The sequence below is a fragment of the Erinaceus europaeus genome, unplaced genomic scaffold (genome assembly GCF_950295315.1).
Source record: "Erinaceus europaeus unplaced genomic scaffold, mEriEur2.1 scaffold_564, whole genome shotgun sequence".
Lineage (NCBI taxonomy): Eukaryota > Metazoa > Chordata > Mammalia > Eulipotyphla > Erinaceidae > Erinaceus > Erinaceus europaeus.
In genome coordinates, this window is record NW_026647724.1 from 44007 (window position 1) to 70987 (window position 26981).

Here is a 26981-nt window from a genome sequence, read left to right on the forward strand (position 1 = left end):
ACAGTTCTTGAGTGGCAAGCCACGGCTGGCCTTCCTGGCAATGCATATAGCAGAACCATCCAAAAATAGGCTGATGACGGGGAGAGGATGTGACAGGTAGATCAAGCTTGCCAACTGCTTTGCAGTTACTGAAGGGATATTTATAGATCCTACCGGAATATTCAAAAAGAGCAAAGAAGAGGTTAAAAGCTAACTTTAATACAAGAGGGAACCCACAGACAGGAACCCCCCAAATAGTGATGTCTCAGGATGGCAAAGACCAATGTTCATATTAAGAAAATTATTAGTATAAAAATAAATCTCTCCATCAAAAACTACACCAAGATAGAGAAGCAAAAAACAAACAAACAAACAAAAAGACAAAAACCAACTACAATAAACTATACCTAAAAGAAATAAATAATGGCACGACATGATAAATCATTACTTTTTTAAAATTAGAAATGCTTATCTACACAAGGAGAATAGGGTGAGAGGGAAAAGGGAAAAGTCAAACTTTTTTTGAATATTCTGTGCTTTACAGATATACAGATATGACTGGAACAATGAACAAATTTTGAAAACACAACAAAATGAAATCATTTTTTAAAAATAAAGTAATCTATACTTCAAACAAAGTGCAGCCAAAGGACAACTTCATTAGAGACGCAGAGCTAGCAGGCCCAGAACCCAGAGGGTATTCACTAAGGATGAAAACACTTCAAAAAGTCAAAACCACAGTGAAGGAAGGAAAAAAGGAGGGAAGGAGGGAGAAACGGAGGGGGAGGGAGGGAGAGAGGGAGGAAGGGGGAAGAAGGGAGAAGGGAGAGGGGGGAGAAGGGAGAAGGGAGGGGGGAGAAGGAAGAGGGAAGGAGAGAAGGGAGGGGGAGGGAGGGGGAAGGAGGGGGGAGGGAGAGAGACAGAGAACAGACAGAAAGATCTCTTTTAACTACTTTCAAGAAGTTTATTGACAGCTTGGCTAGCACCTCATTCAGAGAGGGCTGCATGTGCTGCTGCGGGTAAAGTCAGTATTCGATGGAGTGGCATCCTGCTGTCAGTGTGGGGTTGCAGCGAAGGGTGAGCTGGGGACTCATAGGTTAGTCACAGAGTTAAGGGAAGGCCCTGGAGCCCTGAATTTGGTTGAGAACATCAGCGTGAGCTCATGACAAATTTTATAATAAAAAGAACAACATATTTCTTAATTTTGTTCACTGAAAGGACCTAGGAGTGTATACAGTCCTAGGAGTCAGATGGTTCCTAGGGTCCAAATTGTGGCCTTAAAGGCCATTTTCCAGGGCCGTGTGGTAGTGTACCCAGTTGAGTGCACACACTGCAATGTACAAGGACCAGGGTTCAAGCCCTTGGACCCCACATGCAGGGAGGAAGCTTCATGAGCAGTGAAATAGTGCTGCAGGTGTCTATCTCTCTCTCTTTCTTCCCTTTCCTTTTCAGTTTTTCTGTTTTATCAAGAAAGAAAAAAAGGGGGTCACTGGGAGTGGTGGATTTGTCATGCAGCCACTGAGCCCCAGTAATAACCCTGGTGTCAATAAACAAACTTTTTAAAGGGCTGTTTTCCATAAGATGAGACAATTAGATACCTGAATATTGGGATGTTTAATAATTTTAGGAATGACTGCTAGTTATCAGAAGGGTATGGTACTGACATTATGATTGTGTTTTTCGCAGAATCATGCGTCTGGCCTAGAGATGCATACTTAAACATGGTGGTGAGTGCTACGATACAGTCAAACGCTGTCTGTCGTGGAGGGTGTGGGGAGCTGGGAGTTGCTGGGGATTTGGATAAAGGAGGATTCATTGTGAGGCAGCAACAGAAGAGCTAAGAGTTGGGTCCTGTGACTTCACTGTGCTTTTTCCATCAGCTTTATACACGTCTGAGATGTTACAGGGTCAAAGATGCTGAAGAAAACGCTACTACCGCAGCTCTGGCCTCTATTTAGTCTTTTGTCCTCATCTAGCATAGTTTTGTTTTGCTTTTATTTATTTATTTTTTCCCTCCAGGGTTATTGCTGGGGCTCGGTGCCTGCACTACGAATCCACTGCTCCTGGAGGCCATTTTTTTCCATTGTTGTATTGTTGCTGTTATTATTGTTGCTGCTGTTGCTGTTGGATAAGACAGAAAAATGGAGAGAGGAGGGGAAGACAGAGAAGGAGAGAGAAAAACAGACACCTGCAAACCTGCTTCACCACTTGTGAAGTGACCCTCCCTTGTAAGTGGGGAGCCGGGGGCTCGAACCGGGATCCTTGCACTGGTCCTTGTACTTTGCACTATATATGCTTAATCCAGTGCTCCACTGCCCAGGCCCCTTGCTTTTGTTTTTTAAATGTGTGAGTTGAAGACATTCCAGAAAGGCTAGCGGAGAAAGAAAAGAGAAGGCAAGGAGAGAGACACAGAGAGCAAGGTTAGTGATGCCATTTTTATTTGCTCCATACTGGCATGCTGATTATAATAGCTACAATCAACTCATCTGTTTTATATTAACTATGAGACCCGAAGTTCAGCGAGGCTGACAGCTCTAGAAGATGGGAGAGTGGAGCTCTGAAGCTAGGGCTGCATGACATGGAGTGACGGTGTGGCTACGCTCCCATAGACACAGACTCACCCCTCAAACAAAACAACACACAAGTCTTTTTAATCCAAAATTCTTCAAAAAAAAAAATCACAAATGAAGTTTGGAACACAGGCAATTCTGAGAGAAGTCTGAGCCACTGAGCTGCAGAGGGGTTTACTAACGTGTTCCAGCCTGCAGGTGGGGTGGGCGGGTGCTGGGAGCCCCGCTGGCTGAGGCACAGTGCACAGCAGGCGGCTGGCTGGGGCGTGTGCGTGTGTGGACAGCGCTGAGCGTTCTGATCGAATGGATGTAGAGCAAAGTTCACCTTCGTGTGTTTAATAACATACTTCCTCACTATCGAGTTACACAATTTGGTTTGAGTGGTTGCCACTTGGCATGTGTGATTGCAATTCATGCTTCTTTTTACACAGCCAAGCAAAACACTTCTGGGAGAGGGAGAAGGAGAAAGGCTGGAAGACATTCTGGAATTTTCTGGGACTCAGAGCAATAACAGGCTAGTGTAGTCCTACTGCAGTTCCGCTGCCAGGAGCCTCTGTCATACTCTGCTTGGTATTGTCCAGCATGTTCCTCCTTCTCCCTGAGGCCCTGCCCCGTCCTTCAGGTAGACTAGCTGCTGCCTGCTGCTGGGGTCACGGTACCACCCACGGCAAGTACGTGGGGCTCCGTCCTGCCTCCACCCCACAGCTCCTAGAACGCACTGCCCTTCTCGGGGTCGCAGGTCACCACTGGAACACCAAGTCACATCTAATTCCTCTCACTGCCTTTGAGGTTACCCACCACACAGGACTGACCCAGAGAGGAAGAAATGGCAGCTGGAGACAGGCAACAAAGGAAGGACACTTTTTGAAGAGAGAGGCTGGAGATGGCAGGAAGAGGCGGCCATCAGTATGGCCGGGAGCCCAGATGGGAAGGGCTGACACCCCCAGGCTGAAGCTGACCTGGTGGGAGGGCATCCCTGGCTGTGTGGTTACAGAAACATGCAGGTGAGAGATAGCAGGAACTGTGCTTCCCAGCTTTCCAGACCGAAGGAGCGCTCAAAAGCTCTATTTTTTCTTTCCTTTTAAATATTTATTTATTCCCTTTTGTTGCCCTTGTTTTTTTTTAAATTCTTTAATATCTATTTATTCCCTTTTGATTCCCTTGTTGTTTTATTGTTGTAGTTTTATTGTCGTCGTTGTTGGATAGGACAGAGAGAAATGGAGAGAGGACGGGAAGACAGAGAGGGGGAGAGAAAGACAGACACCTGCAGACCTGCTTCACCGCCTATGAAGCAACTCCCCTGCAGGTGGGGAGCCGGGGGCTTGAACTGGGATCCTTACACCAGTCCTTGCGCTTTGTACCATTTTCTTTCCTTTTAAAAATATTTTATTCATTTTTATTTTAATGGGAGAGAGAGTTATGGGGGGGGGAAAGAGGCCACAGCACTGCTCAGCTCTGGCTGATAGTGGTGCTGGGGATTGAACCTGGGACCTCAGATCCTCAGGCATGAAAGTCCATTATGCTGACTCCCAGAGTCCCTTTATTTTTCTGTTTCTCTGAATACCCGCCCCGCAGTGCTGTAAATGTCCTCAGTTTATGATGGGCAAAATAGCTCCTGGGGTAGTGCGCTGCTTTGCCACGTGTAGGAACCAGTTTCCAGCCTAGCCCCTACTGATTCGAAGGAAGCTTCAGTGTGGTGGTCTCCCTCATTCTCTCACTCTGTCTCTATCATAAACAAACAAACAATGCGAGGGAAAGGCCCAAAAGAATCAGTAAAAAAAAAAAACCTAAACGGGCAAATTGGCAACAATATAGTCACTTAATTTTTAGTTCTTGATTTTCACTAGAGCACTGCTCAGCTCTGGTTGATGGTGGGATGAGGGGCTGAACCTGAGGCTTTGGGGCCTCAGGCAGGAGAGTCTCTTTGCATAACCATTATGCTATCAGGGCCAGGCAGTGGCGCGCCTGGTTAATCGCACACAGTGCAGCGCACAAGGACCCAGCTATAAGCCCCTGGTCCCCACTTGGAGGGGGGAAGCTTCATGAGTGATGAAGCAGGGCTGCAGGTGTCTGTCTATCTCCCCCTCCCTCTTTCCATTTTCCTCTGTCTCTATCCAATAAATAAAATATATAAAAAGACCTTAAAAAACCATTATGCTATCTATCCCCAGCCAGGAGTTTAGTGGACTCCTGGCTGCGGCCACTTGTTCTGTCTTCTCAGAGACAGTGACGCTGACTACAGCTAGTCCACAGCCAGGAAGGCACAGGCTGCAGCACCTGGTGACATCATTACCTGGTGACCTCAGAGTGACTGGTGTTTACCTGGGAGCTGTGGCTCAGAGATGGCTTCCCCCTCAGTCCTTGGAATTGAACTGTTGGCCACATCCTGTGACAACCCAAATACTAACTGTGACTGGACCTTCGAGTGTGTATGAAGGGAAGGATGTGTGTTCAAAATAGAACGAGTCTATTTAAAGCTCCTGGCCATTTACAAAGACATCAAGACCCACAACTGGCTTGATCTCCAGTTGGTGAGGGACAGGATGTCCTAGAAAAAAAAAAATCTGATTCTCAAGTCAGAAATTCTCCCCACTGTCTCATGAACTAAGAGAAATTTTCCATCCATATTTCTCAATGTGACAAGAGTGGACATGAGGACAAGAGGCTCACCTGTCTCCCCGGAGACCCGGAGCCGCTGGCCATTGCAGAAGGACCCCTGGCCCCGCCGGCCTGTGTACAGCCGCTCCTCAGTGCAGTGGTAAATCACTCCAAATTCAAGCTGTGGGGTGCAGGGCAGGACAGAAAACACAGGCAGTTCACTGTTTTCACACAGAAGAATCACAGCAATTCATAGATGAATGTGTCCTAGGTGTTGTAACTAATGCACTGATGGTGGGGTAGAAGTTACCCCTCAAACAGGAATTCAGCAGCATCAGTGTTTAGACCTTGACAGGAAAGCAAACTTCTTTTTTTTCTTTCACCCCTCCCACCCACTTCCTTCCTTCCATCCTTCCTACTTTCTTTCCTTCCTCCTTCCCTCTCTCCTTCCATTTCTATCTTCTTTCTTTCCTTCCTCTCCTTTATTCCCCTTCCCTTCCCTTCCCTTCCCTTTCCTTCCCTTCCCTTCCCTTCCCTTCCTTTCCTTCCCCCCCTTCCCTTCCCTTCCCTTCCCTTCCCTTCCCTTCCCTTCCCTTCCCTTCCCTTCCCTTCCCTTCCCTTTTCTTTCTTGAGTACTGATCAGCAGTGGCTTATGGTGGCATGGGGGGCTGGGCTGATCTTAGATGCCTTAGGCATAAACATCTTTTTTAAAAATATAATCATCATGCTGTCTCCCCAGCCAGAAAGCTTTCTTTTAAGAAAAGTGGTAAAAATATTTAAAAATGATGAGGGGCTGGGCAGTGCTGTACCTGGTTGAATGTACACATGACAGTGCACAAGGACCTGGGTTCAAGCCCCTGGTCCTCACCTGCAGGGCGCTGGGGGAAGCTTCACAAACAGTGAAACAGTGCTGTAGGTATTTCTCTTGCATTTAAAAAAAAATTATTTATTTAATTTTTGCCTCCAGGGTTATGATGGGGCTTGGTGCAGGCACTGTGAATCCACTGCTCCTGGTGGCTATTTTTTCTATTTTATTGGATAGGACAGAGAGAAACTGAGAGGGGAGGGGAAGACAGAGAGGGAGAGAAAAAGATAAGACACCTGTAGAACTGCTTCACCGCTCATGAAGCAACTCCCTTCAGGTAGGGAGCCGGGGCTCAAACTGGGATCCTTGTGTGGGTTCTTAAGATTTTGTATTATGTGTGCTTAACCTGGTGCGCTACCAACCGGTCCCTGGTATCTCTCTTTCTCTCTCCCTCTCTATCTCCACCTTCTCTTCCAATTTCTGTCTCTATCAGAAAGAAAAGAGAGAGAGAAATGGGGAAAAATTGGCTGCCAGAAGCAGTGGATTTGTCATGCAGGTACCAAGTCCCAGGAAGAATTCTGGTGTCAATAAAAATAGATAAATGAAATAAATAAAAGGACAGATCACATTCACATCATAATCAAGCATAAAGATATAGAAAGTGCTTAATTCTTTTAAAGGTTTTATTTTTTTTTTCTTCCTAGGAAAAGAAAAATTGGTTTTCTTGGGGGCAGGGAAATTTACTTGTGAGTAATCAAGTCCCCAAAGAAACCCTCAAGTCTGCTGATGTGTGGACAATCAAGAACGCATCTGTCTATAGGGAGTCGGGCGGTTAAATGTACGTGGCGCGAAGCACAAGGACCGGCGTTAAGGATCCTGGTTTGAGGCCCCGGCTCCCCACTTGTAGGGGAGTCGCTTCACAGGCGGTGAAGCAGGTCTGCGGGTGTCTCTCTTTCTCTCCTCCTCTCTGTCTTCCCCTCCTCTCTCCATTTCTCTCTGTCCTATCCAATAATGATGACATCAATAACAACAATAACTATAAATAATAATAATAATAATAAAATAATGCATCTATAGTGGTCTGTAAGGTGGCACAGTAGGCCAACAGTTGGACTTTTCAGGATGGGGTCCTGAGTTCAGTCCCCAGCAGCACATGTACCAGAGTGATGCCTGGTTCTCTTCCTCTCTCTCTCCTATCCTTCTCATTAATAAACAAACAAATAGTGAGTGGTCCAGGAGGTGGTGCAGTGGGTAAAGCACTGGACTCTCAAGTGTTGAGGTCCAGAGTTCAATACCTGGCAGCACATGTACCAGAATAGTGTCTGGTTCTTTTTCTTTCTCTCCTTCTTTTTCATGAATAAATAAAATCTTAAGACAAACAAATAAAGGAATGTGTCTATAAAGCCAACAGAGTTGCAGAGCTCAATGATGACATAAAAGAAAGGCAAGCGGCTCACCCAAGGGGGCTCAGTCCAGGGAAGGGAGGTGAGGAGAACACGTGCGGAAATGCCGCAGGACAGCTGCACAGTCCTGTCGTGATACCTATGCTGACTCCTCCCTCACTGCCTGGGGTGAGCAGCAGTAAATGTGTTTGGTCTGGGGTTAGCCAAGTGTTTATGTTTGAGAGAGTGATTGCCCAACCTGCAGGAACAGGGCATAGGGTCTGAGGAGTACGGTCCAGTCAGCCAGAATGGTTTCAACTTCCCGCGATACTTACCTGGACTCCTCTTTCCCACTGCTCTGGTCACAAAGGGGTTCCCCGCCCAAGGCAGCCCTGGGAGACTAGCAGAGGTGGGTGGGGTGCCATCCCTGGGTCAGATATGGTGGTCTAAAGGTCTGTGCTGATGGGAGGGGAGGCTGAGGAGGTGAGGATGGGTGCTACCCTGATGAAGGGCCCGTTGCCAGAAGCCAGGCTGCTTGGATCCACCACACACAACAAACCCGTCGTCCTCTCTAGCCATGACCTTACTACCTGCAGCATTTTGGCTCCTCCTGGTGACCAGCCTGGTATCACTTTCGGAACTCAATGCTCAGCCACAAGCATGACTCTTTACGGTTGGGCAGGTGATTAAGAAAACTCCTAAGCCACACTGCAATATTCAGGTTCATGCTCATCTGTAACTTTGTTGCTTTTATTATTATTAATATTTATTTATTTATTTCCCCTTTTGTTGCCCTTGTTTTTTTATTGTTGTAGTTATTGTTGTTGTTACTGATGTCGTCATTGTTGGATAGGGCAGAGAGAAATGGAGAGAGGAAGGGAAGACAGAGAGGGGGAGAGAAAGATAGACACCTGCAGACCTGCTTCACCGCCTGTGAAGCGACTCCCCTGCAGGTGGGGAGCCGGGGGGCTTGAACCGGGATCCTGAAGCCAGTCCTTGCGCTTCATGCCATGTGTGCTTAACCCGCTGTGCTACCGCCCGACCCCCTGATGCTTTTTTTATGGGTATAAAACCTTTCTGTTTACAGGATAGAGGATCTATGTTGGGGCCAGGTAGTGGTGCACCTGGATAAGTGCACACATTATAGTGTGCAAAGGACCTGGATTCAAGTCCCTGGTCTCTACCCACAGGGGAAAGCTTCCTGAGTGGTGAAGCAGGGCTGCAGGTGTCTCTGTCTCTCTCCCTCTCTATCTCCCTCTTTCTTCTCAATTTCTGTCTCTATCCAATAAAAAAAAGAGAGAGAGAATCTATGTTGACACTAAATGTAAGATGAGGAGGGGGAAAAAAGCCTGCTAAAGGAGAACTGTGGGGGCCAGGTGGCAGTGCACCTGGTTGAGAGAACATGTTACAGTGGCAGGACTCAAGTTCAGGCCCCGGGTCCCTACCTGCTGAGGGAAGCTTTGCAAGTGGTGAAATAGTGCTGCAGGTGTCTCTCTGTCTCCCTCTCTATCACCCCCTTCCCTCTCGATTTCTGACTGTCTTTATCCAATAAATAGAGAGAATAATTTAAAAAAAGGAAAACTGCTTTTGAAAAATATGAAACAGAGCCAGGTGGTTGGTGTACACACATTACCATGTGCAAGGACCTTGGGTTCAAGACCCCAGTCCCCAGGGGAAACGCTTCATGAGGCTTTATGAGTGGTGAAGCAGCGCTACAGGTACCTCTCTTTCTCCTTTTCCCTTTCAAGTTTTCTATCAAAAAGAAAAAAGAAAGGGGGAGTTGGGTGGTAGCACAGAGGGTTAAGGGCACGTGGCACAAAGTGCAAGGACTGGCTCAAGGATCCTGGTTCGAGCCCCCAGCTCCCCACCTGCAGGGGAGTCGCTTCACAGGCGGTGAAGCAGGTCTGCAGGTGTCTGTCTTTCTCTCCCCCTCTCTGTCTTTCCCTCCTCTCTCCATTTCTCTCTGTCCTATCCGACAACGACGACATCAACAACAACAATAACTACAATAACAATAAAAAACAATAAGGGCAACAAAAGAGGAAATAAATACATATAAAAAATTTAAAAAGGAAAAAAAAAAGGTTTTAGGAGCAGTAGATTCATCATGCAGCCCCAGCAATAACCCTGATATCAGTGACAAAAAAAAAAATTTAAAAAAAGTGTGGTCCAGGAGGTAGCACAGTGGATAAAGCATTAGACTCTAATGCTTGAGGTCCTAAGTTCAATCCCTGGCAGCTCATGTACCAGAGTGATGTCTGGTTCTTTCTCTCTCTATTCCTGTCTTTCTCATCAATCAATAATAATAAAAAAAACCCTATATATATATACTCCAGTCCAACAGCAAGAAAAACAAAACAAAAAAAATAATAAAAAAAAAAAAGAGGGAGAACCCAGTTCTATTTAAATAAGATAGCAGCAACTACCAGGAAGTTCAGGTGTTTCTAAGTGTTATTGCTCAGGTCGATTAATAAAGTTTAAGCCCTGATCACATGCCTTGCCTGCAGGTCCCGTGACACTGCTTAGTTCTGGGGATCTATGGGAACCCTGAGGCTGTCATGTTCTCTTCATACTAATAGCTAGAGAAAAAAATGAAGCCAAACTAATAGGATATTGGGATTAAAAAATGTTCTCCCAAAATAGGAGCTCCTTTTGTATGTGACTGGATCACACGCCCCAGGGGTCAGACAGAGATGAACTTGGGTCATCTGCTTGCAGCTGCCCCCACCTTGCCCTTCCACAGAGGGGACAGGGCCAGCCACGCAGCGTGCGGGCTGACCAGGACCACCAAACCAGACACACCCCAAAACCAGCTTGGTATTTGTTTTCTTTTTCAGATTTGAAAAACACATGCTTGGGTTTGCTAGTCATGACTGAGCCAGATGTTGACAAGAGAAAAACAGAAGACCAGTGGTTGACAGCAGGAAGGAAGATGACCCAATGGAACCCCAACTGGAGCCCCGGGGATGCCCCCCCCCCCCGTCTTCCCCTCCATCACGTACCTCCTGGTTCACAGCAAACCCAATGCTTACAGCCACAGTCGGAAATCTGTGAAGAAAAACAGTAGGCTTTACATTCTAAAGCTCCCCTGGCTGCTACCAACACGCAGGCTCTTAGAAGCCTCTGTGCAGCTGCCCGTATCATCACTTGAGGCACAGAAGGGCCTTTCTATCAGTGAGATTTAGCCTGTTTGTTTTTTCAAACTACTTCCCACAACTGCACTAACTGCTTCCAACACAAACAGGCCTCGCCGAACATGTTGTGAGGTAATTAACCTTGGAAGAGAGCTGTACTCTGAAAAGTCCTACACAGCTGAGGGGATTCAACGTTTACCACAAAGTACCCCATTGAGAGGGAGTTTTCTTTCTTTAACTCGTTATTATTGGGACAGAGAGAATTTGAGAGGGGAAGGGGAAACAGCGGGCAAAAAGAGACACCTAAAAAAAAAAAAAAGGAAGGGAGGGAGGGAAGGAGGGACATCTGGACACAGCTACAGTGTTCGTGAAGCTTCCCCCGTGCAGACGGAGATGGGCTTGCTTGACCCCAGATCCCTGCACATGGCAACATCAGAGCTGAACTGGGTGTACCACCACCTGCCTCCCCACCTTGGGAAATTTTCATAATCAGCTTCCTTATTCTTAGGAAGGAGTAGCAGAGATGTTCGAAAAAGTCAACTCAGAACCCACATGGGATGTAGAAGGGCCTCTGGAGGTGGCATTACAAGGCCTGGGTCACAGACTGGCCCAGAGCTCAGATCTGGGTGACAACAGTGACCACCCCCTTACCACTATCCTATGTGAGCTCCCTAGCAGCCAACAGCAGGGGAGGTCCGTGTTTGCCTGTGGTTTTATTTTATTGTTGCTGCTCATCTACAGCTTCAAGATAATCTCTCCCAGGTGAAGATCAAGGGAAAGGGAACTTAAAAATAAGAGAGAACGGGGGGTCAGGCAGCAGCACAGCGGGTTAAGTGCACAGGGCAAAGCACAAAGATTAGCGTAAGGGTCCCAGCTCCCTGCCTGCAGGGGGGTCGCTTCACCAGCGGTGAAGCAGGTCTGCAGGTATCTGTCTTTCTCTCCCCCTCTCTGTCCTCCCCTCCTCTCTCGACTTCTCTCTGTCCTATCCAACAATGACATCAAGGGCAACAAAAATGGGGGTGGGGGGAAATGGCCTCCAGGGAAAGTGAATTTGTAGTGCAGGCACCAAGCCCCAGCAATAACCTTGGAGACAAAAATAAATAAGTAAAATAAAATAAAATAAAAATAAGCTAGAACAAGGAAAGGCTGGGTTCTGCACTTGAGGAAAATTAGAAGATGAGTCACACATGGGTCCAGCCTGACAGCCTGAGGTCACTGGTGACAATGGGCAGGGGCACCGAGCACCAGGCTCCGCTTCAGCTGAATTTGGAGCAGAGGTCGCTCCCATGTGCTTGGGTCCCAACACCTCTGGACACAAGAGCAAACAGGTTCCATCTAGGTGGCAGTGGCCACACTGTGGTGTGGGAGGGATACAGCAAAACTGGATTTCCAAATGACACTCTTCTCTAGGCTGCTGTGCTCCCCACGGTCCTGTGGCCACTAGGGCCATGATAGACCTGCCGGCGAAGGTGGCAAGCGTGTGACCTTCGCCGTGAGACAGGCTCATCTCACCTCATCCCCATCCCGACACCCTGGAGTGACAGACAAGACAGAAGTCGCAGGGGCTCCATTCAGCAAAGCACATCAGGACGCAAGGCCCTTGCTTTTTTTTTTTTTAAAAAAAAGAAAAAACAACTTTATTTATTAGATAGTCAGAAATCAAGGGGGAAGGGGAAAATAGAGGGGAAGAGAGACAGAGAGGGACCAGGGATTCCAAAGGACTCCACAACATGTTACTCTTTTTTTAATATTTATTTATCTTCCCTTTTGTTGCCCTTGTTTTTTTATTGTTGTTGTAGTTATTATTGTTGTTATTATTGATGTCGTCATTATTGGATAGGACAGGGAGAAATGGAGAGAGGAGGGGAAGACAGAGAGGGGAAGAGAAAGACAGATACCTGCAGACCTGCTTCACTGCTTGTGAAGCGACTCCCCTGCAGGTGGGGAGCCGGGGGCTCGAACTGGGATCCTCACGCCAGTCCTTGCGCTTTGCGCCATGTACACTTAACCCGCTGCGCTACTGCCCAACCCCCAACACATTACTCTTTAGGCTAGTTAAGCTGGTGGCACTGTTATCACCAGATGGTACTATCCCTCCATCCCAACAGTGTCAGTCACCTGTGAGGGCATGGCTGATTGAATTCCCAAGAGAATCCTTGCTTAGAAAATGGTGATGACACAGGGGCCGGGTGGTGGCAAACCTGGTTGAGTGCACATGCTACAGTGCATAAAGACCTGAGTTTGAGCCCCTGGCCCTCACCTGCAGGGGGAAAGCTTCACGAGTGTTGAAGCAGTGCTGCAGGTGTCTCTCTCTTCCTCTCTATCTCCCCCGTCCTCTCAATTTCTGGCTGTCTCTATCCAATAAGCAAATAAAGATAATTAAAAAAAAAAGAAAAAGAAAATGGTGATGACAGGGGTGGGTGGTGATGCATCTGGTTAAGTGCATATAGTAAGTACTAAGCACAAGGACCCGAGAAAGGATCTGGGTTCGAGCCTCTGGCTCCCCACCTGCAGGGGGAAGTTTTTCAGAAGTGCTGAAGCAGGTCTGCTGGTATCTATCTTTCTCTCCCTCTTTCTGTCTCCCCATCCTCTCTCAGTTTCTCCTATCCAGATTAAAAAAAAAAAAAGCCACTATGAGTGATGGCTTCGTAGTGCTGGCACTAGCCCCAGTGATAACCTTGGAGGGAAGGAAAGGAAGGAAGGAAGGAAGGAAGGAAGGAAGGAAGGAAGGAAGGAAGGAAGGGAGAGAAAGAAAGAGAGAGAGAAAGAAAGAAAGAAAGAAAGAAAGAAAGAAAGAAAGAAAGAAGACAGCAGTGATGACTAAGAACACAGTACAACAGAACTACCTTACATACCTACAGAGAAACACTCCACTGGAGACAAAGTATACAGGAAGGTGCCATGAGAAGAGATTCCATAGCCTGGCTTTGTAATCTTACAATTTATTTCTTAATTTTAATAGCTACCAGGGTTATCCCTGGGTCTAGGTGCTTGCATGTTCAGCCCACTGCTTCTATCAGCCAACTATCCCTTCCCTTCCCTTCCCTTCCCTTCCCTTCCCTTCCCTCCCTCCTCCTTCCTCCACCTCCTCCTTCTTCTTCCTCTCTTTCTTTCTCTCTCTCTCTCCCTCTCAATTGGACAGAGAGAAATTGAGAGGGGAAGGGGAAGACAGAGAAGGAGAAAGAGAGACACCTGCAGACCTGCTTCACCATGAAGCATCCATCCCCTCTGCAGGTGGGGAGCCATGGCTTGAACCTGGGTCCTTGAGCATGCTAGTGTGTGTGCTTAAGCATGTGCACCACCAACCGGCCCCTGCTTGCAGTCCCTGTTTTAGTCCTCGTGATCCTGGGGGCAGGCTCTCACAGGGTGGCCCAGCAGTTCCAACATTAGCTCTTTGAGCTGCTCTGACCTACTGAGTGGGGGCTGGGGGCCCAGGAATCTGTGCCAACCACTCTAGGGGGCGATGTACGCGTCACGTTCACATCAGAGAGCCTCCTTGGGGGAACCACAGCCCTTCCAGTGTTCTGGGGTCCTCAGCACAAATCTGGTTACAGCAATTGAAGCCATGATCCTAACATCTTGCTCCCTCCCCTGCCCCCCACCTCAAGCTTCTCTGATCTCCTTAAAATCCTTAAAATATACTATTTGTTTTTTTAATTTCCACAGGGTTTTCTGTGTGGCTTGGTACCTGCCCGCATAATTCTACTGCTCGCACTGTACATTTTTTTTTAAGATAGAGGGAGACAGACAAGGAGAAAGAGGTAGAAGGAGACAGAGACAAAGAGGAGAGACACCTTAGCAGGGAGAGAGGGGTATAAACCCAGGTCCTCACAGACGGTGAGTTTGCTCTCTACCAGGTGTCACTGCATGGCCCCCACACCTCCTGCTTTCTTCACTGCTTGCTGAGTGAGATTAGGCCCGGCCAGCTTCTAAGGGTTCCTCAGCCCATATCATGGTGACAGAGCTTTGTCCCCATCTCTAATGGGGCTCCAGAATGACACCCCTTACATGTCACACCTTGTGCTCCAAAGCTGCTATGCTGCAAAAGTTCTTTCCTTCTTTCTTTCTTCCTTCCTTCCTTCCTTCCTTCCTTTCGAAATGAAGATTTCTATCTTTTTCTTTAAATTATTATCATCTTTATTTATTTGATAGAGACAACCAGAAATGGAGAAGAATGGGAATATATATATATATATATATATATATGTGTGTATATATATATATAGAGAGAGAGAGACAGAGACAGAGACAGACAGACACCTGCAGTCCTGCTTCACCACTTGTGACACTTTCCCTCTGCAGGAGGAGACTGGGGTCTTGAACCCAGGTCCTTGTGCAGTATAACATGTGTGTTCAACCCGGCCCTTGACTTCAGGGTTATCACTGGGTTTCAGTGCCTGCACTATGAATCCACTGCTCCTGGAAGCCATTTTTTTCCTATTTTTGTTGCCCTTATTGTTGTTGTTGTTGGATAGGACAGAGAGAAATCGAGAGAGGAGGAAGACACAGAGGAAGACAGACACCCCTCTCAATTTCTCTCTGTCCAGTTGACCTGCTTCACTGCTTGTGAAACGACCCCCCTGCAGCTCGGGAGCTGGGGGCCTGAACTAGGATCCTTACCCGGTCCTTGTGCTTCATGCCATGTGCACTTAACCCACTGTGCTACTGCCCGACCCCACAACCTTGCTTTCTAACCTCATTGCTTCTCCACATGTCCTCCTTAAGGGGCTCATTTTCAATTTAGCCCAGAAATCCAAATATAATAAACACTATATATAGAGACATTATATATTATTAATATTAATAATATATTATATTAATATATCATATATAATATATTATTAATATATATATTAGTGAATGGAGATCTCTTACATGCTCAGAGACTCTCACCTTACTTAAAAAAATGTCAAGATGTGGTCCTCTTTTCGATGTGACTGTAAATCTTCCATGGGTTTGCTTTTCTACACCTGCCTCCAAAATGCTGCTTTGGAAAAAAACCAAGAGTGTGGTTCACCCAGCTGATTGCACAAAGACCTGGGTTCAAGCTCCGCTTCCCTTCCTGCACAGGGGAAGCTTCACAAATGGTGAAGCAAGTCTGCAGGTCCCCCTCTCTCTCTCTTTCACTCTCTATTCTTTCTTCCCCTCTCAATTTATTTCTGTTCTATCTAATTAAAAAAAGGGGGTGGGTGGTAGTTCAGTGGGTTAAGCACGTGTGGTGCGAGGACCAGTGTAAGGATCTCGGTTTGAACCCCCAGCTCCTCACCTGCGGGGGAGGTGTCACTCCACAAGCAATGGCGTGGGTCTGCAGGTGTCTGTCTGTCTTTCCCTCCTCTCTCAATTTCTCTCTGCCCTATCCAACAGCGATAACAACAATGACACTAATTACAAGGGCAACAAAAAAAAAAAAAGAGAGAGAGAGAGAGGGAGAGAGAAAAGAAAGGAAAAAAAGGACAAAGACTTGAATAACAGTAGTTTAGATACTAGAATGGGGGTGTTCTTTTTTTCCCTTCCATTTTGTTTTTGTATTTATTTTAGACAGAAATAGAAACTGAGGGGAGGCGAGGGGAGAGGGAGAGAGACCTACAGCCCTGCTTCACCTCTTGTGAAGTTGCCCCCTGCAGGTGGGGACCAGGAGCAGCTTGAACTCAGGTCCTTAGGTAGCATAATGCGTGTGCCCTACCAGGTACCCCACTGCCCAGCCCCAAGAATGGGAGTGTTTTGTCGCTCACCTGTGCACAAAATTGCAGGTGCCATCGATGGGGTCGACGATCCAGGTGGGGCTGGGGGTGAGCACACACTTGGCCCCAGCGGCGGCAGCCTCTTCTGCTATGAACCTGTGGTGGGCAGGAGCTCAGCCTTCAGAGACACCCCAACAACTCCAGACAGAACAGACACCCTAAAGAGATCTCCTTATAGGTCCGCCGGGTCATGCAGACGCAGAGGCTGTCAAAGACGACCTGCGTTTCCCTCTGTCCATGGGCTTACTTAGCAGGACTCAGGAAACAGACAGCGGAGTTCACTGGAAGAGCTCTGGAAGAGGATGTCTCTCTGTCTCTCTCTGTGTGTGTGTGTGTGTGTGTGTGTGTGTGTATGTGTGTGTGTGTGTGCAAGCAAGGTGGAGAAGGGATCAGCATGAAGCACGCAGAAATCAGATCTGATAAAGCATAGCTGAATTTATCACTTTAACTTTGGTCTGCAGGAGGCCAGGTCAAGGACAGGCATGAGAAGAGTGCAAAGCAGGTGGGTGGGGAGCAAGTTCAGGACTCAGGTGCCATGGCCCAGGGCACGCTGCTTCCCTGGACCGGACGTGTCATGTCGCCGATAGCAGACTCCTCCCAACTGCACACAAGGTGACCACTGCCTCCACGTGGGTCCCTGCCCCTGCAGGACATGCCACCTCCCTGCTCAGTCCTGTCTAACACAGCCTCTGGCCTGGGAGTGGGGTGAGTTGCCTCCTGCTGCTAAGAGTGCCATAGGAGAAAAGGCTGGGCCGGGTGTTGGTGCAGCCGGTTAAGAGCACATAGCACCCTGCACAAGGACCTAGGTTCAAGCCCCCGCTCCCCACCCGCAGAGTGAACACGTCATAAGTAGCGAGGCAGGTCTTCAGGTGTTTACCTTTCTCTTTCCTTCTCTATCTCCCCTCCCTCTCAATTTCTCCCTGCCCTGCCAAATAAAAAGAGAAAGGAAACAAAAATAATAAAAGGGAAAAATGGCTACGAAGAGTGGCAGATTCATAGTGCAGGTAATAAGCCCCAGTGATAACTGGCAGCAAAAAAGGAAAGGCTGGAAGAGATGGAAGTTAGGAGGCTTGACCTTGGGAGTCGAGCAGTAACACAATGAGTTACAAGCAGGTGGCGCAAAGCACAAGGACCGGCTTAAGGAGGCTTGACCTCCAGTCCTCAGACTAACCCCGAAATCATTGAGAATCTCCACTTCTCCCTCCTCCTTTGTGTCTGGTTATGTAGCCCTTCAAGGGGACTCAGCTCATGCCCAGCCTCAGCCCATCCTGTCCTCTCCTTGTTAAGTACCCCCCAACCCCTACCCCGACAAGACAAGCCCTCCTGGAATCACCTTCACTCTTATGAGGGGACCATAGCCTGTAAGTAACCCTAACAAGACAACCAGCATCTCAGAATTCACCTGCACAAAAGGGAGTTCCCAGTTGTCTCTGTTCATGTCTCTCTCACGAAAAGGCCCCCCCAGAGCCCAGAGGCTCAGGCAGGGAGTGGGGAGGCATCCTGAATTCCTCCCTCTGGCCCTCCCTGCCCTTGCACACAGAGGCTTCTTTATACCTATGAGCTGGTGCCTGCAGACCTGGCTTTCTTCTGTGCATGCCTGAGAGTGAAGAGCACACCCATCTACAGCACACAGAACAGTGCTCGGCAGGGAGCGCTCAGCGCACGTCCCTAACACCTAGCAGCCCGGGCTGAGCAGGGCAGGGCCTCTGGCACGTGTGCTGCTTTGCCGTGGCAAGCACTGAACAAACATTTACTCTGTGTGTGAATACAAGGCCTTGCTGACAGGCCTGGTATTAGGTGCTCATACTGTGAGGAGGAGATGAAGACGCTAGTTTTTTTTTTTTTTTTTCTAGGAAAGAACAATGAATGACATTTAAATGAGAACAACTGCAAGTCCTGCTGCCAACTACTGCTGTGGTCAGCTGCGGTCAGCAGGCAGCCAAGCCCCACCTTTGGACTCAAGGAGCGCTGAAAACCACTCTCCCCAGGGGCCACGGGAGAGCTCTCCCAGCAGGGTTGCGGCCATGAGAATGCAGTGGCACTGGGGAAGCCCTGGTGTCTCTCCCTTTCTGTCTCTTGTCTAAAGTGAGAATGAAGAAGTCATCCTGGGGGTGGTGAAGGTGCACCCCCCAGAGCCACAGAAAAGCATCTTCCTAGAGAAGCCATGTGTCTAAGCTTTGGTGTCAACGACTTTGAGCAGAAGATGAACATCAGGTTGTAAATGAAACAAACAAACAAACAAAAAAAAAAACTGAAATGGAAACCTCTGTCCAAGAGGCCATGCATCACATGCAGTTATTTAAATTAGCAATTCTTTTAAAGAAATTGAAAGTCAGCTCCTTAGTTTTACTATTTGAAACTATTTAAATGAATGTATATATATATATATATATATGTATGTGTGTGTGTGTATATATGTGTGTATGTAAATTGAAATCCAGTCTTTTCATTTCACTAGTCTTTATAAAGACATGGGGCTGTTCCAGTGGACAGTGCAGACAGAAGAACAAGGGCCTTGGGGGCCGGGTAGTAGCACACCTGGTTGACTGCACATGTTACAATGTACAAGGACCTGGGTTTGAATCCCAGGGGGAAAGCTTTGCAAGCGGTGAAGCAATGCTGCAGTTGTCTGTTTCTCTTGCCCTCTATCGTCCCCTTCTCCCTTGATTTCTGACTGTATCTATCTAATAAATAAAGTTGTTTATTTATTTTTTTTAAAAGAAGAACAAGGGCCTTGCATCCTGATTCCACTTTCCAATGTTGCCACGTGCACTGTGACTCACGTGGACCCTGACAGCTCTAACACCACTCCGTCCACTTCATAGCTGACAGAATCCACTTCACAGCTGACGGAATCCATGCTCTACAGGCACAAAGTCACCCAGCCTTCTCTTCACCAGAGGGTGATTTATCTCAACTACACCAGTGTGAATGGTGTGTATGCAGATACTGTTTTCAGGGTGGAGGAGGAAGAGGAGGAGGAGGAGGAGGCGAGTCATTGTTGAGGGGTGTTGACTGAGAGACCTGAGGAACCCAAGTCTTCACAGAGAAAGCTGGGGTGGATGCTGTCAGCCCTCAGAAACTGCCACCAGGACTGGGGGCTTTGCTCTTGTCTGCTGAAAGTCCCATCTTCCTGAGGAGAACTGCAAAGCTACCCACTCCCCCGTGTGCCTTCTGAGCACTGGCATCACATGATCTAGGCAGGTGTGTCCAGATGGAGCAAATTCATTGTAACAGACATGGGTCTGAGGCGCCAGGCTGGGCAGGGTGGGGTCAGGCAGTGAGCTCCAAACACCTGACTACAGCAGGAACTCAGGTGATGTGCTCAAAGCCCCACCCTGCTTCTCTCATTCCCAGGACTTAAGGAATTAAATCTCAAGTTTCTGGTCCCCATCTGCAGTGGGAAATCTTTACGAGTGGTGAAGTTGACCTGCAGGTGGCTCTCTCCCTCCCCTTCCCCTCTCAATTTCTCTCTATCTCTATCCAATAATAAATAAGATTAAAAAAAAAAAAGAAGAAGAAAAGAAAATCTCTTTTCAATATCTTCTATAGCTACAAGATTCTCTCCTTCCCTGAGATGGCTTGTGACCGTGTGTGTGTGTGTGTGTGTGTGTGTGTGTGTGTGTGTTTTAGAGAAACGGGTTCACACCCTAAAAACACACATGAGCTTTGGCAAGTGCCAAGAGTTTAGGCCAAGATGCCTATAGTGCTGAGAAGATGTCATAAAGGTCACGGGAATGGGAATGACTCACATACAAAATGAGTTCCCAGGAAGCCACAGAAGAACAAGGAGTGTTCTTCCTCTGCCAACCTCATCTTTAGAAGGAAGTTGGTTCTGCTGGTGCTGAAGGGGGCCCTCCAGGTCTCCAGGAAGGGCAGGGGCACGAGCTTCTCTGCAGGACAGGCAAGTGAGCACACAGGCAGCCCCATGGCACACTGGCAGGGGCCACTTGGGACGTGCAGGGCTACGAGGTCAGCTCACTGGCAGATGTGTAGGCAGATGTGTAGGCTACAGCCTGTGGGGTTCATTGTGTAGTTTGCTTTCTGGCAGCCGCTGGAAAGCTCCTGTGAACACAGCTTTTGCTCTGCAGGTGCCCACCAGGAGTCCGGGGCTTTTTTATTACTTGCTCACTCTTGGCTGCGAGGCCTCCTCCTCCTCCTCCTCCTCCTCCTCCTCCCCCTCCTCCTTCCCTAGCTGCCTAGGTGGGAGCATCCTTCACCTCTCCACTCGCTCCTGGGCAGTGACAACACTCGGGGAAGGGCCTCTCAGGATCCAACAGGGCCATGGGTGGGTGATACTCTGGAGAAACCAAAAATGCTTCCTGGGTAGGTGGGAAGGTAGGGGAGAGAGAGAGAGAATGAAACAGACCACAGCTTCTTCCAATGCAGTGAGGGCCAGGCTCGAACTTAGGTTGTGCCTACATCAAAGCAATGCACCATCCAGTCAAGCTATCTTGTTGGCCTGTAAGTCAAGTTTTTATTGCTGTACACTTGGTTTCTGTGGGAGGCTAACACCTATGGATTGGGAAGAACTCTGCTCAGCTCCCTGAAGATGGACATGTGAGATAACAGGTCTTTATTTTGCATCAGCAGAGTGTGCCTGAGACCTTGGATTTAATCCCTGGCACTATATAAAAGACAGAGTTGTATTCTGGGGCAGGAGAGATAGCATAATGGTTATGTGAAGAGACTGTCATGCCTGAGGCTTCCAAGTCCCAAGTTCAAACCTCCACACCACCATAAGCCAGAGAGGAGCAGTGCTCTGGTAAAGAATTAAAAAAAAAAAAAGAGTTGTGTTCTGTTGTTTCTTTTTTTAAAATTCTTTTTTTTAATTTGCCCTTTGACATGGGATATATATATATATATATATATATATATATTTTCCTTTTGTTGCCCTTGTTTTTTATTGTTGTTGTTATTGATGTCTTTATTAGATAGAACAGAGAGAAATGGAGAGAGGAGGGGAAGACAGAGAGGGGGAGAGAAAGACCTGCAGACCTGCTTCACCACCTGTGAAGCGACTCCCCTGCGGGTGGGGAGCCGGGGCACAATCTGGGATCCTTAACGTTGGTCCTTGCACTTTGCGCCACGTGCACTTAACCCGCTGCACTAGTGCCCAACTCCCCATGGAGTTTCTGCTGTTTCTTAATAATAGTAATAATAATAAAACAGGGGTTGGGGATAGGTTACCTGTGAGGCACACACTTTGCCATGTACAAAGGACCCAGGTTCAACACACACACACATACACACACACACACACACACACACACACACAACCAACCACACTGAAACACCTGCAAAGGAGAAGTTTCACAAATAGTGGAGTAGTGCCGTGGTGCCTCTCGCCTCTCCTCTGTCTCCCTCTCTGTCTCTCACTTTCTATCTTAAGGAAAGAGAGAGAGAGAGAAGACCAGCTGGGAGTAGGTCATGCAGGTGCAGAGCCACAGCAATAATCTCGGTGGGAAAACAAACAAACAAATGAAAGAACTTGAATTTTCCTGACAAACTTATTGGAGAACAAGAAAACAGTGATGTCCTTGGAGCTGAGAAATGGCCAATAGCCTGAGGCACCCATGAAGCTGGTGTGTCTCTGTCCTCAAGGTCACAAGCCCGTGGGCTGTAGTTTGGGATCACTCCCTAAGTCAGTGAGTCCTGGCCAGCTGTGCACATCTGCATCTCCCAGCTGTGCCTGACACACACCTTAATGAGGCTCATTGCACCAGTGTCAATGGCTTTTCCAAGGGGCTTTGAGCCTGGCAGCTGCAGGGGTAAAAATAAGGAGAAACTACACTCGTCCGTATCCCACACTCCTGCTCCGTGACCACTCAGCAGTCACTCAGCAGTGACTGTTGAAGCAGACCTTGTGTGTAGGGAACCCCTGCTCACGGTGACACATCAGTGTCTATGATCCGCTGGGGCCTGCTGCCGACACACAGGATTAAGGCTCACCTTCTAAAATCCAGTTCGTCGCTGGAGCCCTAATGGAAAATGCCAGAAGCTCCAACACCAGCATTCTGCCTAGTCTCGCAGTGACCTCAAAGCCCTTTGCCAGGGCCACATAGCCGGCTGGGTGGGTACCACCGCGACTCAAGTCCCAAATAGCTACTGAGCCAGAAACAGCTGGTTAGTCAGTACAGTCTTCATCCTTTCAGAATCGAGACAATTCTTCTGAAACTAGCACGTCAGAAACAGCTGGTTAGCCAGTACAGTCTTCATCCTTTCAGAATCGAGACAATTCTTCTGAAACTAGCACGTCAGACTTTCCCTTTTCTTTTTTCTTTTTAAAAGTTAAAAAGGTCGTAACATTTGAGCACTTGTAAGTACTCTTAACGAATGTCAGAGATCCTGCTTTCACACTGACTAAGGAAATAGGAGACAATAACACTACGCTCAAACACAAAGGCTGTCAACACAACTCACTAAACAAAAAAGACTCACTGGCAGACAGACATCAGTGGAAGAGTTGGTGACCCTGAGGTAAAAAACTAGTTAGAAGGAAAAACCACAGGGCAGAAAAGGGATGCTGGGTACTGGCTGTCTCTTGTTAAGTCACTCACAGGAAGAGAGCCTATTGTGCCTCCCAGTGTCTGATGGAGGCTACAGACCCTGGAGACTCCCGCGCCTCTGCTGTGAAGTGTACAGACTGGAACCAGACAGTCAGTGACAGACACCCAGGGCAACCATCACCGACTCCGGTTTTTAGTGCTTCTCCAGGAAGAAAGGAAGAGACTCTCTGCAATCGATTCTGTAGAAATCAGAGGTGAGAGGGAGTCGGGCGTAGCTCAGCGGGTTAAGCACAGGTGGCGCAAAGCGCAGGGACCGGCGTAAGGATCCTGGTTCGAGCCCCCGGCTCCCCACCTGCAGGGGAGTCGCTTCACAGGCGGTGAAGCAGGTCTGCAGGTGTCTCTCTTTCTCTCCCCCTCTCTGTCTTCCCCTCCTCTCTCCATTTCTCTCTGTCCTATCCAACAACAATGACAGCAATAACAACAACAATGATAAACAACAAGGGCAACAAAAGGGAAAATAAATAAATAAATAAATGTAAAAAAAAATTTTTTTAAAAAGAAATCAGAGGTGAGAGAAGGACCTGAGGAACCCCCCAGAGCGAAAGGACACTGTTCCTCTTGGGTATTTGGCTCCCTGGGAACTAGGTGTCAAAGTGTTGTGTAAAAAAACAGCAGGTGACTCAGACATATTACCAGGTGCAAGGGCCCAGCTTGGAAGCCCCAGCTACCTCACAGGAATAGTTGGAGGGCGGGAGCTTAATGAGCAGTGAAATGGTGTCAGTGGTGGTGTCTCTCCTCCCCTCTCTGCCTCTTACTCTCAATGTAGAGGAAAGGGAAAAAAAAAAAAAAGCTATGGAAATATTTGAAATCTTCTAAGGAAAAAGATAGGTAGCTGTTGTCAGATTGTTCACACACTAACCTCCAAAAGTTAAGGACTAAGAACTAGGGGCCAGGTGGTGGCGCACCTGGTTGAGCACACATGTTAGAGTGCGTAAGGACCCAGGTACAAGCCCCCGGTCCCCACCTGCAGGGGGAAAGCTTCATGAGTGGTGAAGCAGGGTTGCAGGTGTCTCTCCGTCTCTCTCCTTCTCGATCTCCCCTTCTCAATTTCTGGCTGTTTCTATCCAAAAAAAAAAAAAAAAAGATAAAAGAAAAAGAAAAAAAAAAGAACTAAGAACTATAGAGAAGAGAATGAGGCTGTCAATATCTACGAAATAAATCGACATGAGAATTGTCCAGAAGGGGGAGGGGGGGCCAGGATGGGGAAAGACCTAGTTAAAACATACCTATTACCAAGAGCGGTGACCCAGATTTGAGCCTCTGCTCCCCACCTGCAGAGGGTCAACTTCAAGAGCAGTGAAACAGGTCTGCAGGTGTCTTTCTGTCTTTCTTTCTTTCCCTCTGTCTCCCCATCCTCTCTCAATTTCTCTGTACTATCTAGGAAAAATTAGAAAGAGGGAGTCGGGCGGTAGCACAGTGGGTTAAGCGCACATGGTGCAAGCACTGGTGTAAAGATCCCGGTTCGAGCCCCCCGCTCCCCACCTGCAGGGAAGTCGCTTCACAGGCGGTGAAGCAGGTCTGCAGGTCTGTCTTTCTCTCCCTCTCTCTGTCTTCCCCTCCTCTCTCCATTTCTCTCTGTCTTATCCAACAACAACGACATCAATAACAACAACAATAACTGCAACAACCAAAAAACAAGGGCAACAAAAGGGAAAATAAATAAATATTTAAAAAAAATTAGAAAGAAAAAAAAGGGGGGACTATGGCTGCTAGGAGTAGTGGACTCATAGCACTGCGCCCTACCAATAACCCTAGTGGCAAAAAAAAAAAAAAGATTGTGAAAACGTGGTTAGAGGGATGAAAATTGGTCAGTTCATTTACTAGCCACTGGACACATTGGGAGTAGGCTGTTAGGCTGTGAGCCTCCCCAAACTGGACCCTAGTCACTTTAAGAATGTAACATTCACTGCTGGTGGGGGGCAGATATAACACCCAAGACACACTTACCTGTGTGAAGGAAACTTGTTTTGCAGCTCAGAGATGATCAAATCTTCCACAAGGTGATCTGTTTCTGTCACAAGATCCGCAGCTGATGTTTTTGTGGAAACATGTTTTTCCTCAGAAAGGGCTTTTCTGATGATCTGCAATAAAAATTTGAGGGAAAGGGTCAACTGACAAGTCTTTTCTTCCTCGGGAAAAATGAGCTCTCCACTCCTGCTTTACCAGCTTTGATGTCAGGGGCTCAGACCTGAGGACTTCATAGTCCGCCAGACATTCTGTATGGGTTTCTAGTGAGTCTTTTTATTATTATTTATTTTCCCTTTTGTTGCCCTTGTTGTCTAGTGAGTCTTAATTAGCTGCTACTCATTCCACAAGGCAAATAGGCTTACTTGTTGAAGATATTTTGCTCTATCTGTGAAACAATTTTTCTTTGCAGGAAAAGAAAAACAGGGGTTTCACAGTGCAGGAAGTGGCACAGTGGAAAAAAATATTGGACTCTCAAGCATAAAGTCTGTAGTCCAATACCCAGCCTCACATTTGCCAGAGTAATCTATTGGCTCTCACTATATCTCCACGCTTTCTCTGCCACTGATTAATAAGTAAGTGAGTCTTTTATTTATTATTATTTTTTTCCTCCAGGGTTATTGTTGGGGCTCAGTGTTAGCACTATGAATCCACTGCTCCTGGTGGCTAGTTTTTCCATTTTATTGGATAGGACAGAGAAAAATGGAGAGGGAAGGGGGAGATAGAAAGACAGACACCTGCAGACCTGCTTCACCACTTGTGAAGCTTCTCCTCTGCAGGTGGGGAGCGGGAGGTTTGCCGGGCTAGCGTGGGGGTGCCTCTTCCCGGGCGTGTACTCTCTGGGCTGGAGAGAACTCGACCGGAGCCAGCCTGGGTTGCTACTCACTCAGTGTCGTGAGGGAGATGACTCAGGAACCAAACATGTGGTGAGACAATGCAATGTCTTCATTGATCAGAGAGCCATGGCTTTTAAAAGACAGACCCGGAAGTGGCAAGTCAGAAATGGAAATAGCTAGGAAAGGGGCAGAGAAAGGCAAAATGGAGCTGGAAAGGTAGGAATTTCCTTAACAACTGTTGTGAGGGTTTTAACTTGTAGGATTAATAATACCCTGGGGAGTCCAGCGATAGAGCAGCGGGTTAAGCACACATGGCGCAAAGCACAAGGACCGGGGTAAGGATCCCGGTTTGAGCCCCCGGCTCCCCACCTGCAGGGGAGTTGCTTCACAGGCGGTGAAGCAGGTCTGCAGGTGTCTATCTTTCTCTCCCCCTCCTCTCTCCATATCTCTCTGTCCTATCCAACAACAATGACATCAATAACAATAATAATAGCCACAACAACGATAAAACAACAAGGGAGGGAAAAGATAAAAAAAAAAGAATTATTAAAAAAAAAATTTTTTTAAATAATACCCTGGAGGCAGGGAGGGTCTTGAGGGTAGAAAGAAGATAGATCAAAGGAATGGAATGAGTGGGGACTTTCAGGCTAAACAATGACTATGTAGACAGGCAATAGTGTCAGAAATGCAGGGTGCTTTGTGAGCCCTGCCGAGCTCAACCACATCCTCACAATTTCCCGACAGAGGCTTGAACCCAGATCCTTCCACCGGGCCTGGTGCTTCATACTATGTGCTCTTTAACCCAGTGCATGACCACCCAGCCCCCAGTAAATGAATCTTTTTAAAGAATTAAACTAAACAGAAAAACAGTGGTTTGAAGAACATGAAACTTCATCCAATGGAAAATGACATATCAATCAATACCTCTGCTACGTAGATGCCAATGAGTCTGACTTGATGAGATTTCAGTGCAAAACATCTTTCCCCTAATTAACTTTACAAATCATGTGAAATGAAATATGCTCTTGAGTTCACATTACAAATGTTCAAACTGAGAAACTTGGAAAAGCTAAAAATCCACTTTTGGAACCCTGTCCCACCTACTGCTCTGGGTTGGGGTGTTCTCAGCATCTACAGGAGGACCCAGCCTCACGGAACCCTTCGGGCAGAGCTGCCAGGCAGACGCTACAGCTGTGTAGCCAGTCTAAACCCACTGGGGCAAAAACACGGGTTGGGGGATGGGGGTGGTGAGGGATGGAGAGCTTCAGCTCCTGAGTCCCTTCTGCCTGGCCTCATCCGGCTCCGGAACCCCAGGGAGACGCAGAGAGGAAGGCCTGTGGAGTGGTTAATCAGTCACAGGATGCCTCAGGAAGGATCATTTCCATTTTATGAAATAAAAAAG

General features: G+C 47.5%; 1 protein-coding gene and 1 long non-coding RNA gene across 2 annotated transcripts in view; both read right to left on the minus strand.

Moving 5' to 3' along the window:
* LOC103108269 (inositol monophosphatase 2) overlaps positions 1–26981 on the minus strand; it is a 42301-nt gene that overhangs the window by 14729 nt on the left and 591 nt on the right. The window contains exons 2-5 of the mRNA XM_060184293.1: positions 24726–24932; positions 16201–16305; positions 10337–10382; positions 5220–5328 (exon numbers count right to left, since the gene is read on the minus strand). Of these exons, the coding sequence (XP_060040276.1) occupies positions 5220–5328; positions 10337–10382; positions 16201–16305; positions 24726–24932 (467 nt within the window). The remainder of the gene's footprint in view (positions 1–5219; positions 5329–10336; positions 10383–16200; positions 16306–24725; positions 24933–26981) is intronic.
* Positions 11278–14518, minus strand: LOC132536430 (uncharacterized). Its single transcript, XR_009548012.1, has 3 exons — positions 14157–14518; positions 11440–11953; positions 11278–11406 (listed from the first exon to the last, which is right to left on the minus strand). It is a non-coding gene; the product is annotated as an uncharacterized LOC132536430 (long non-coding RNA).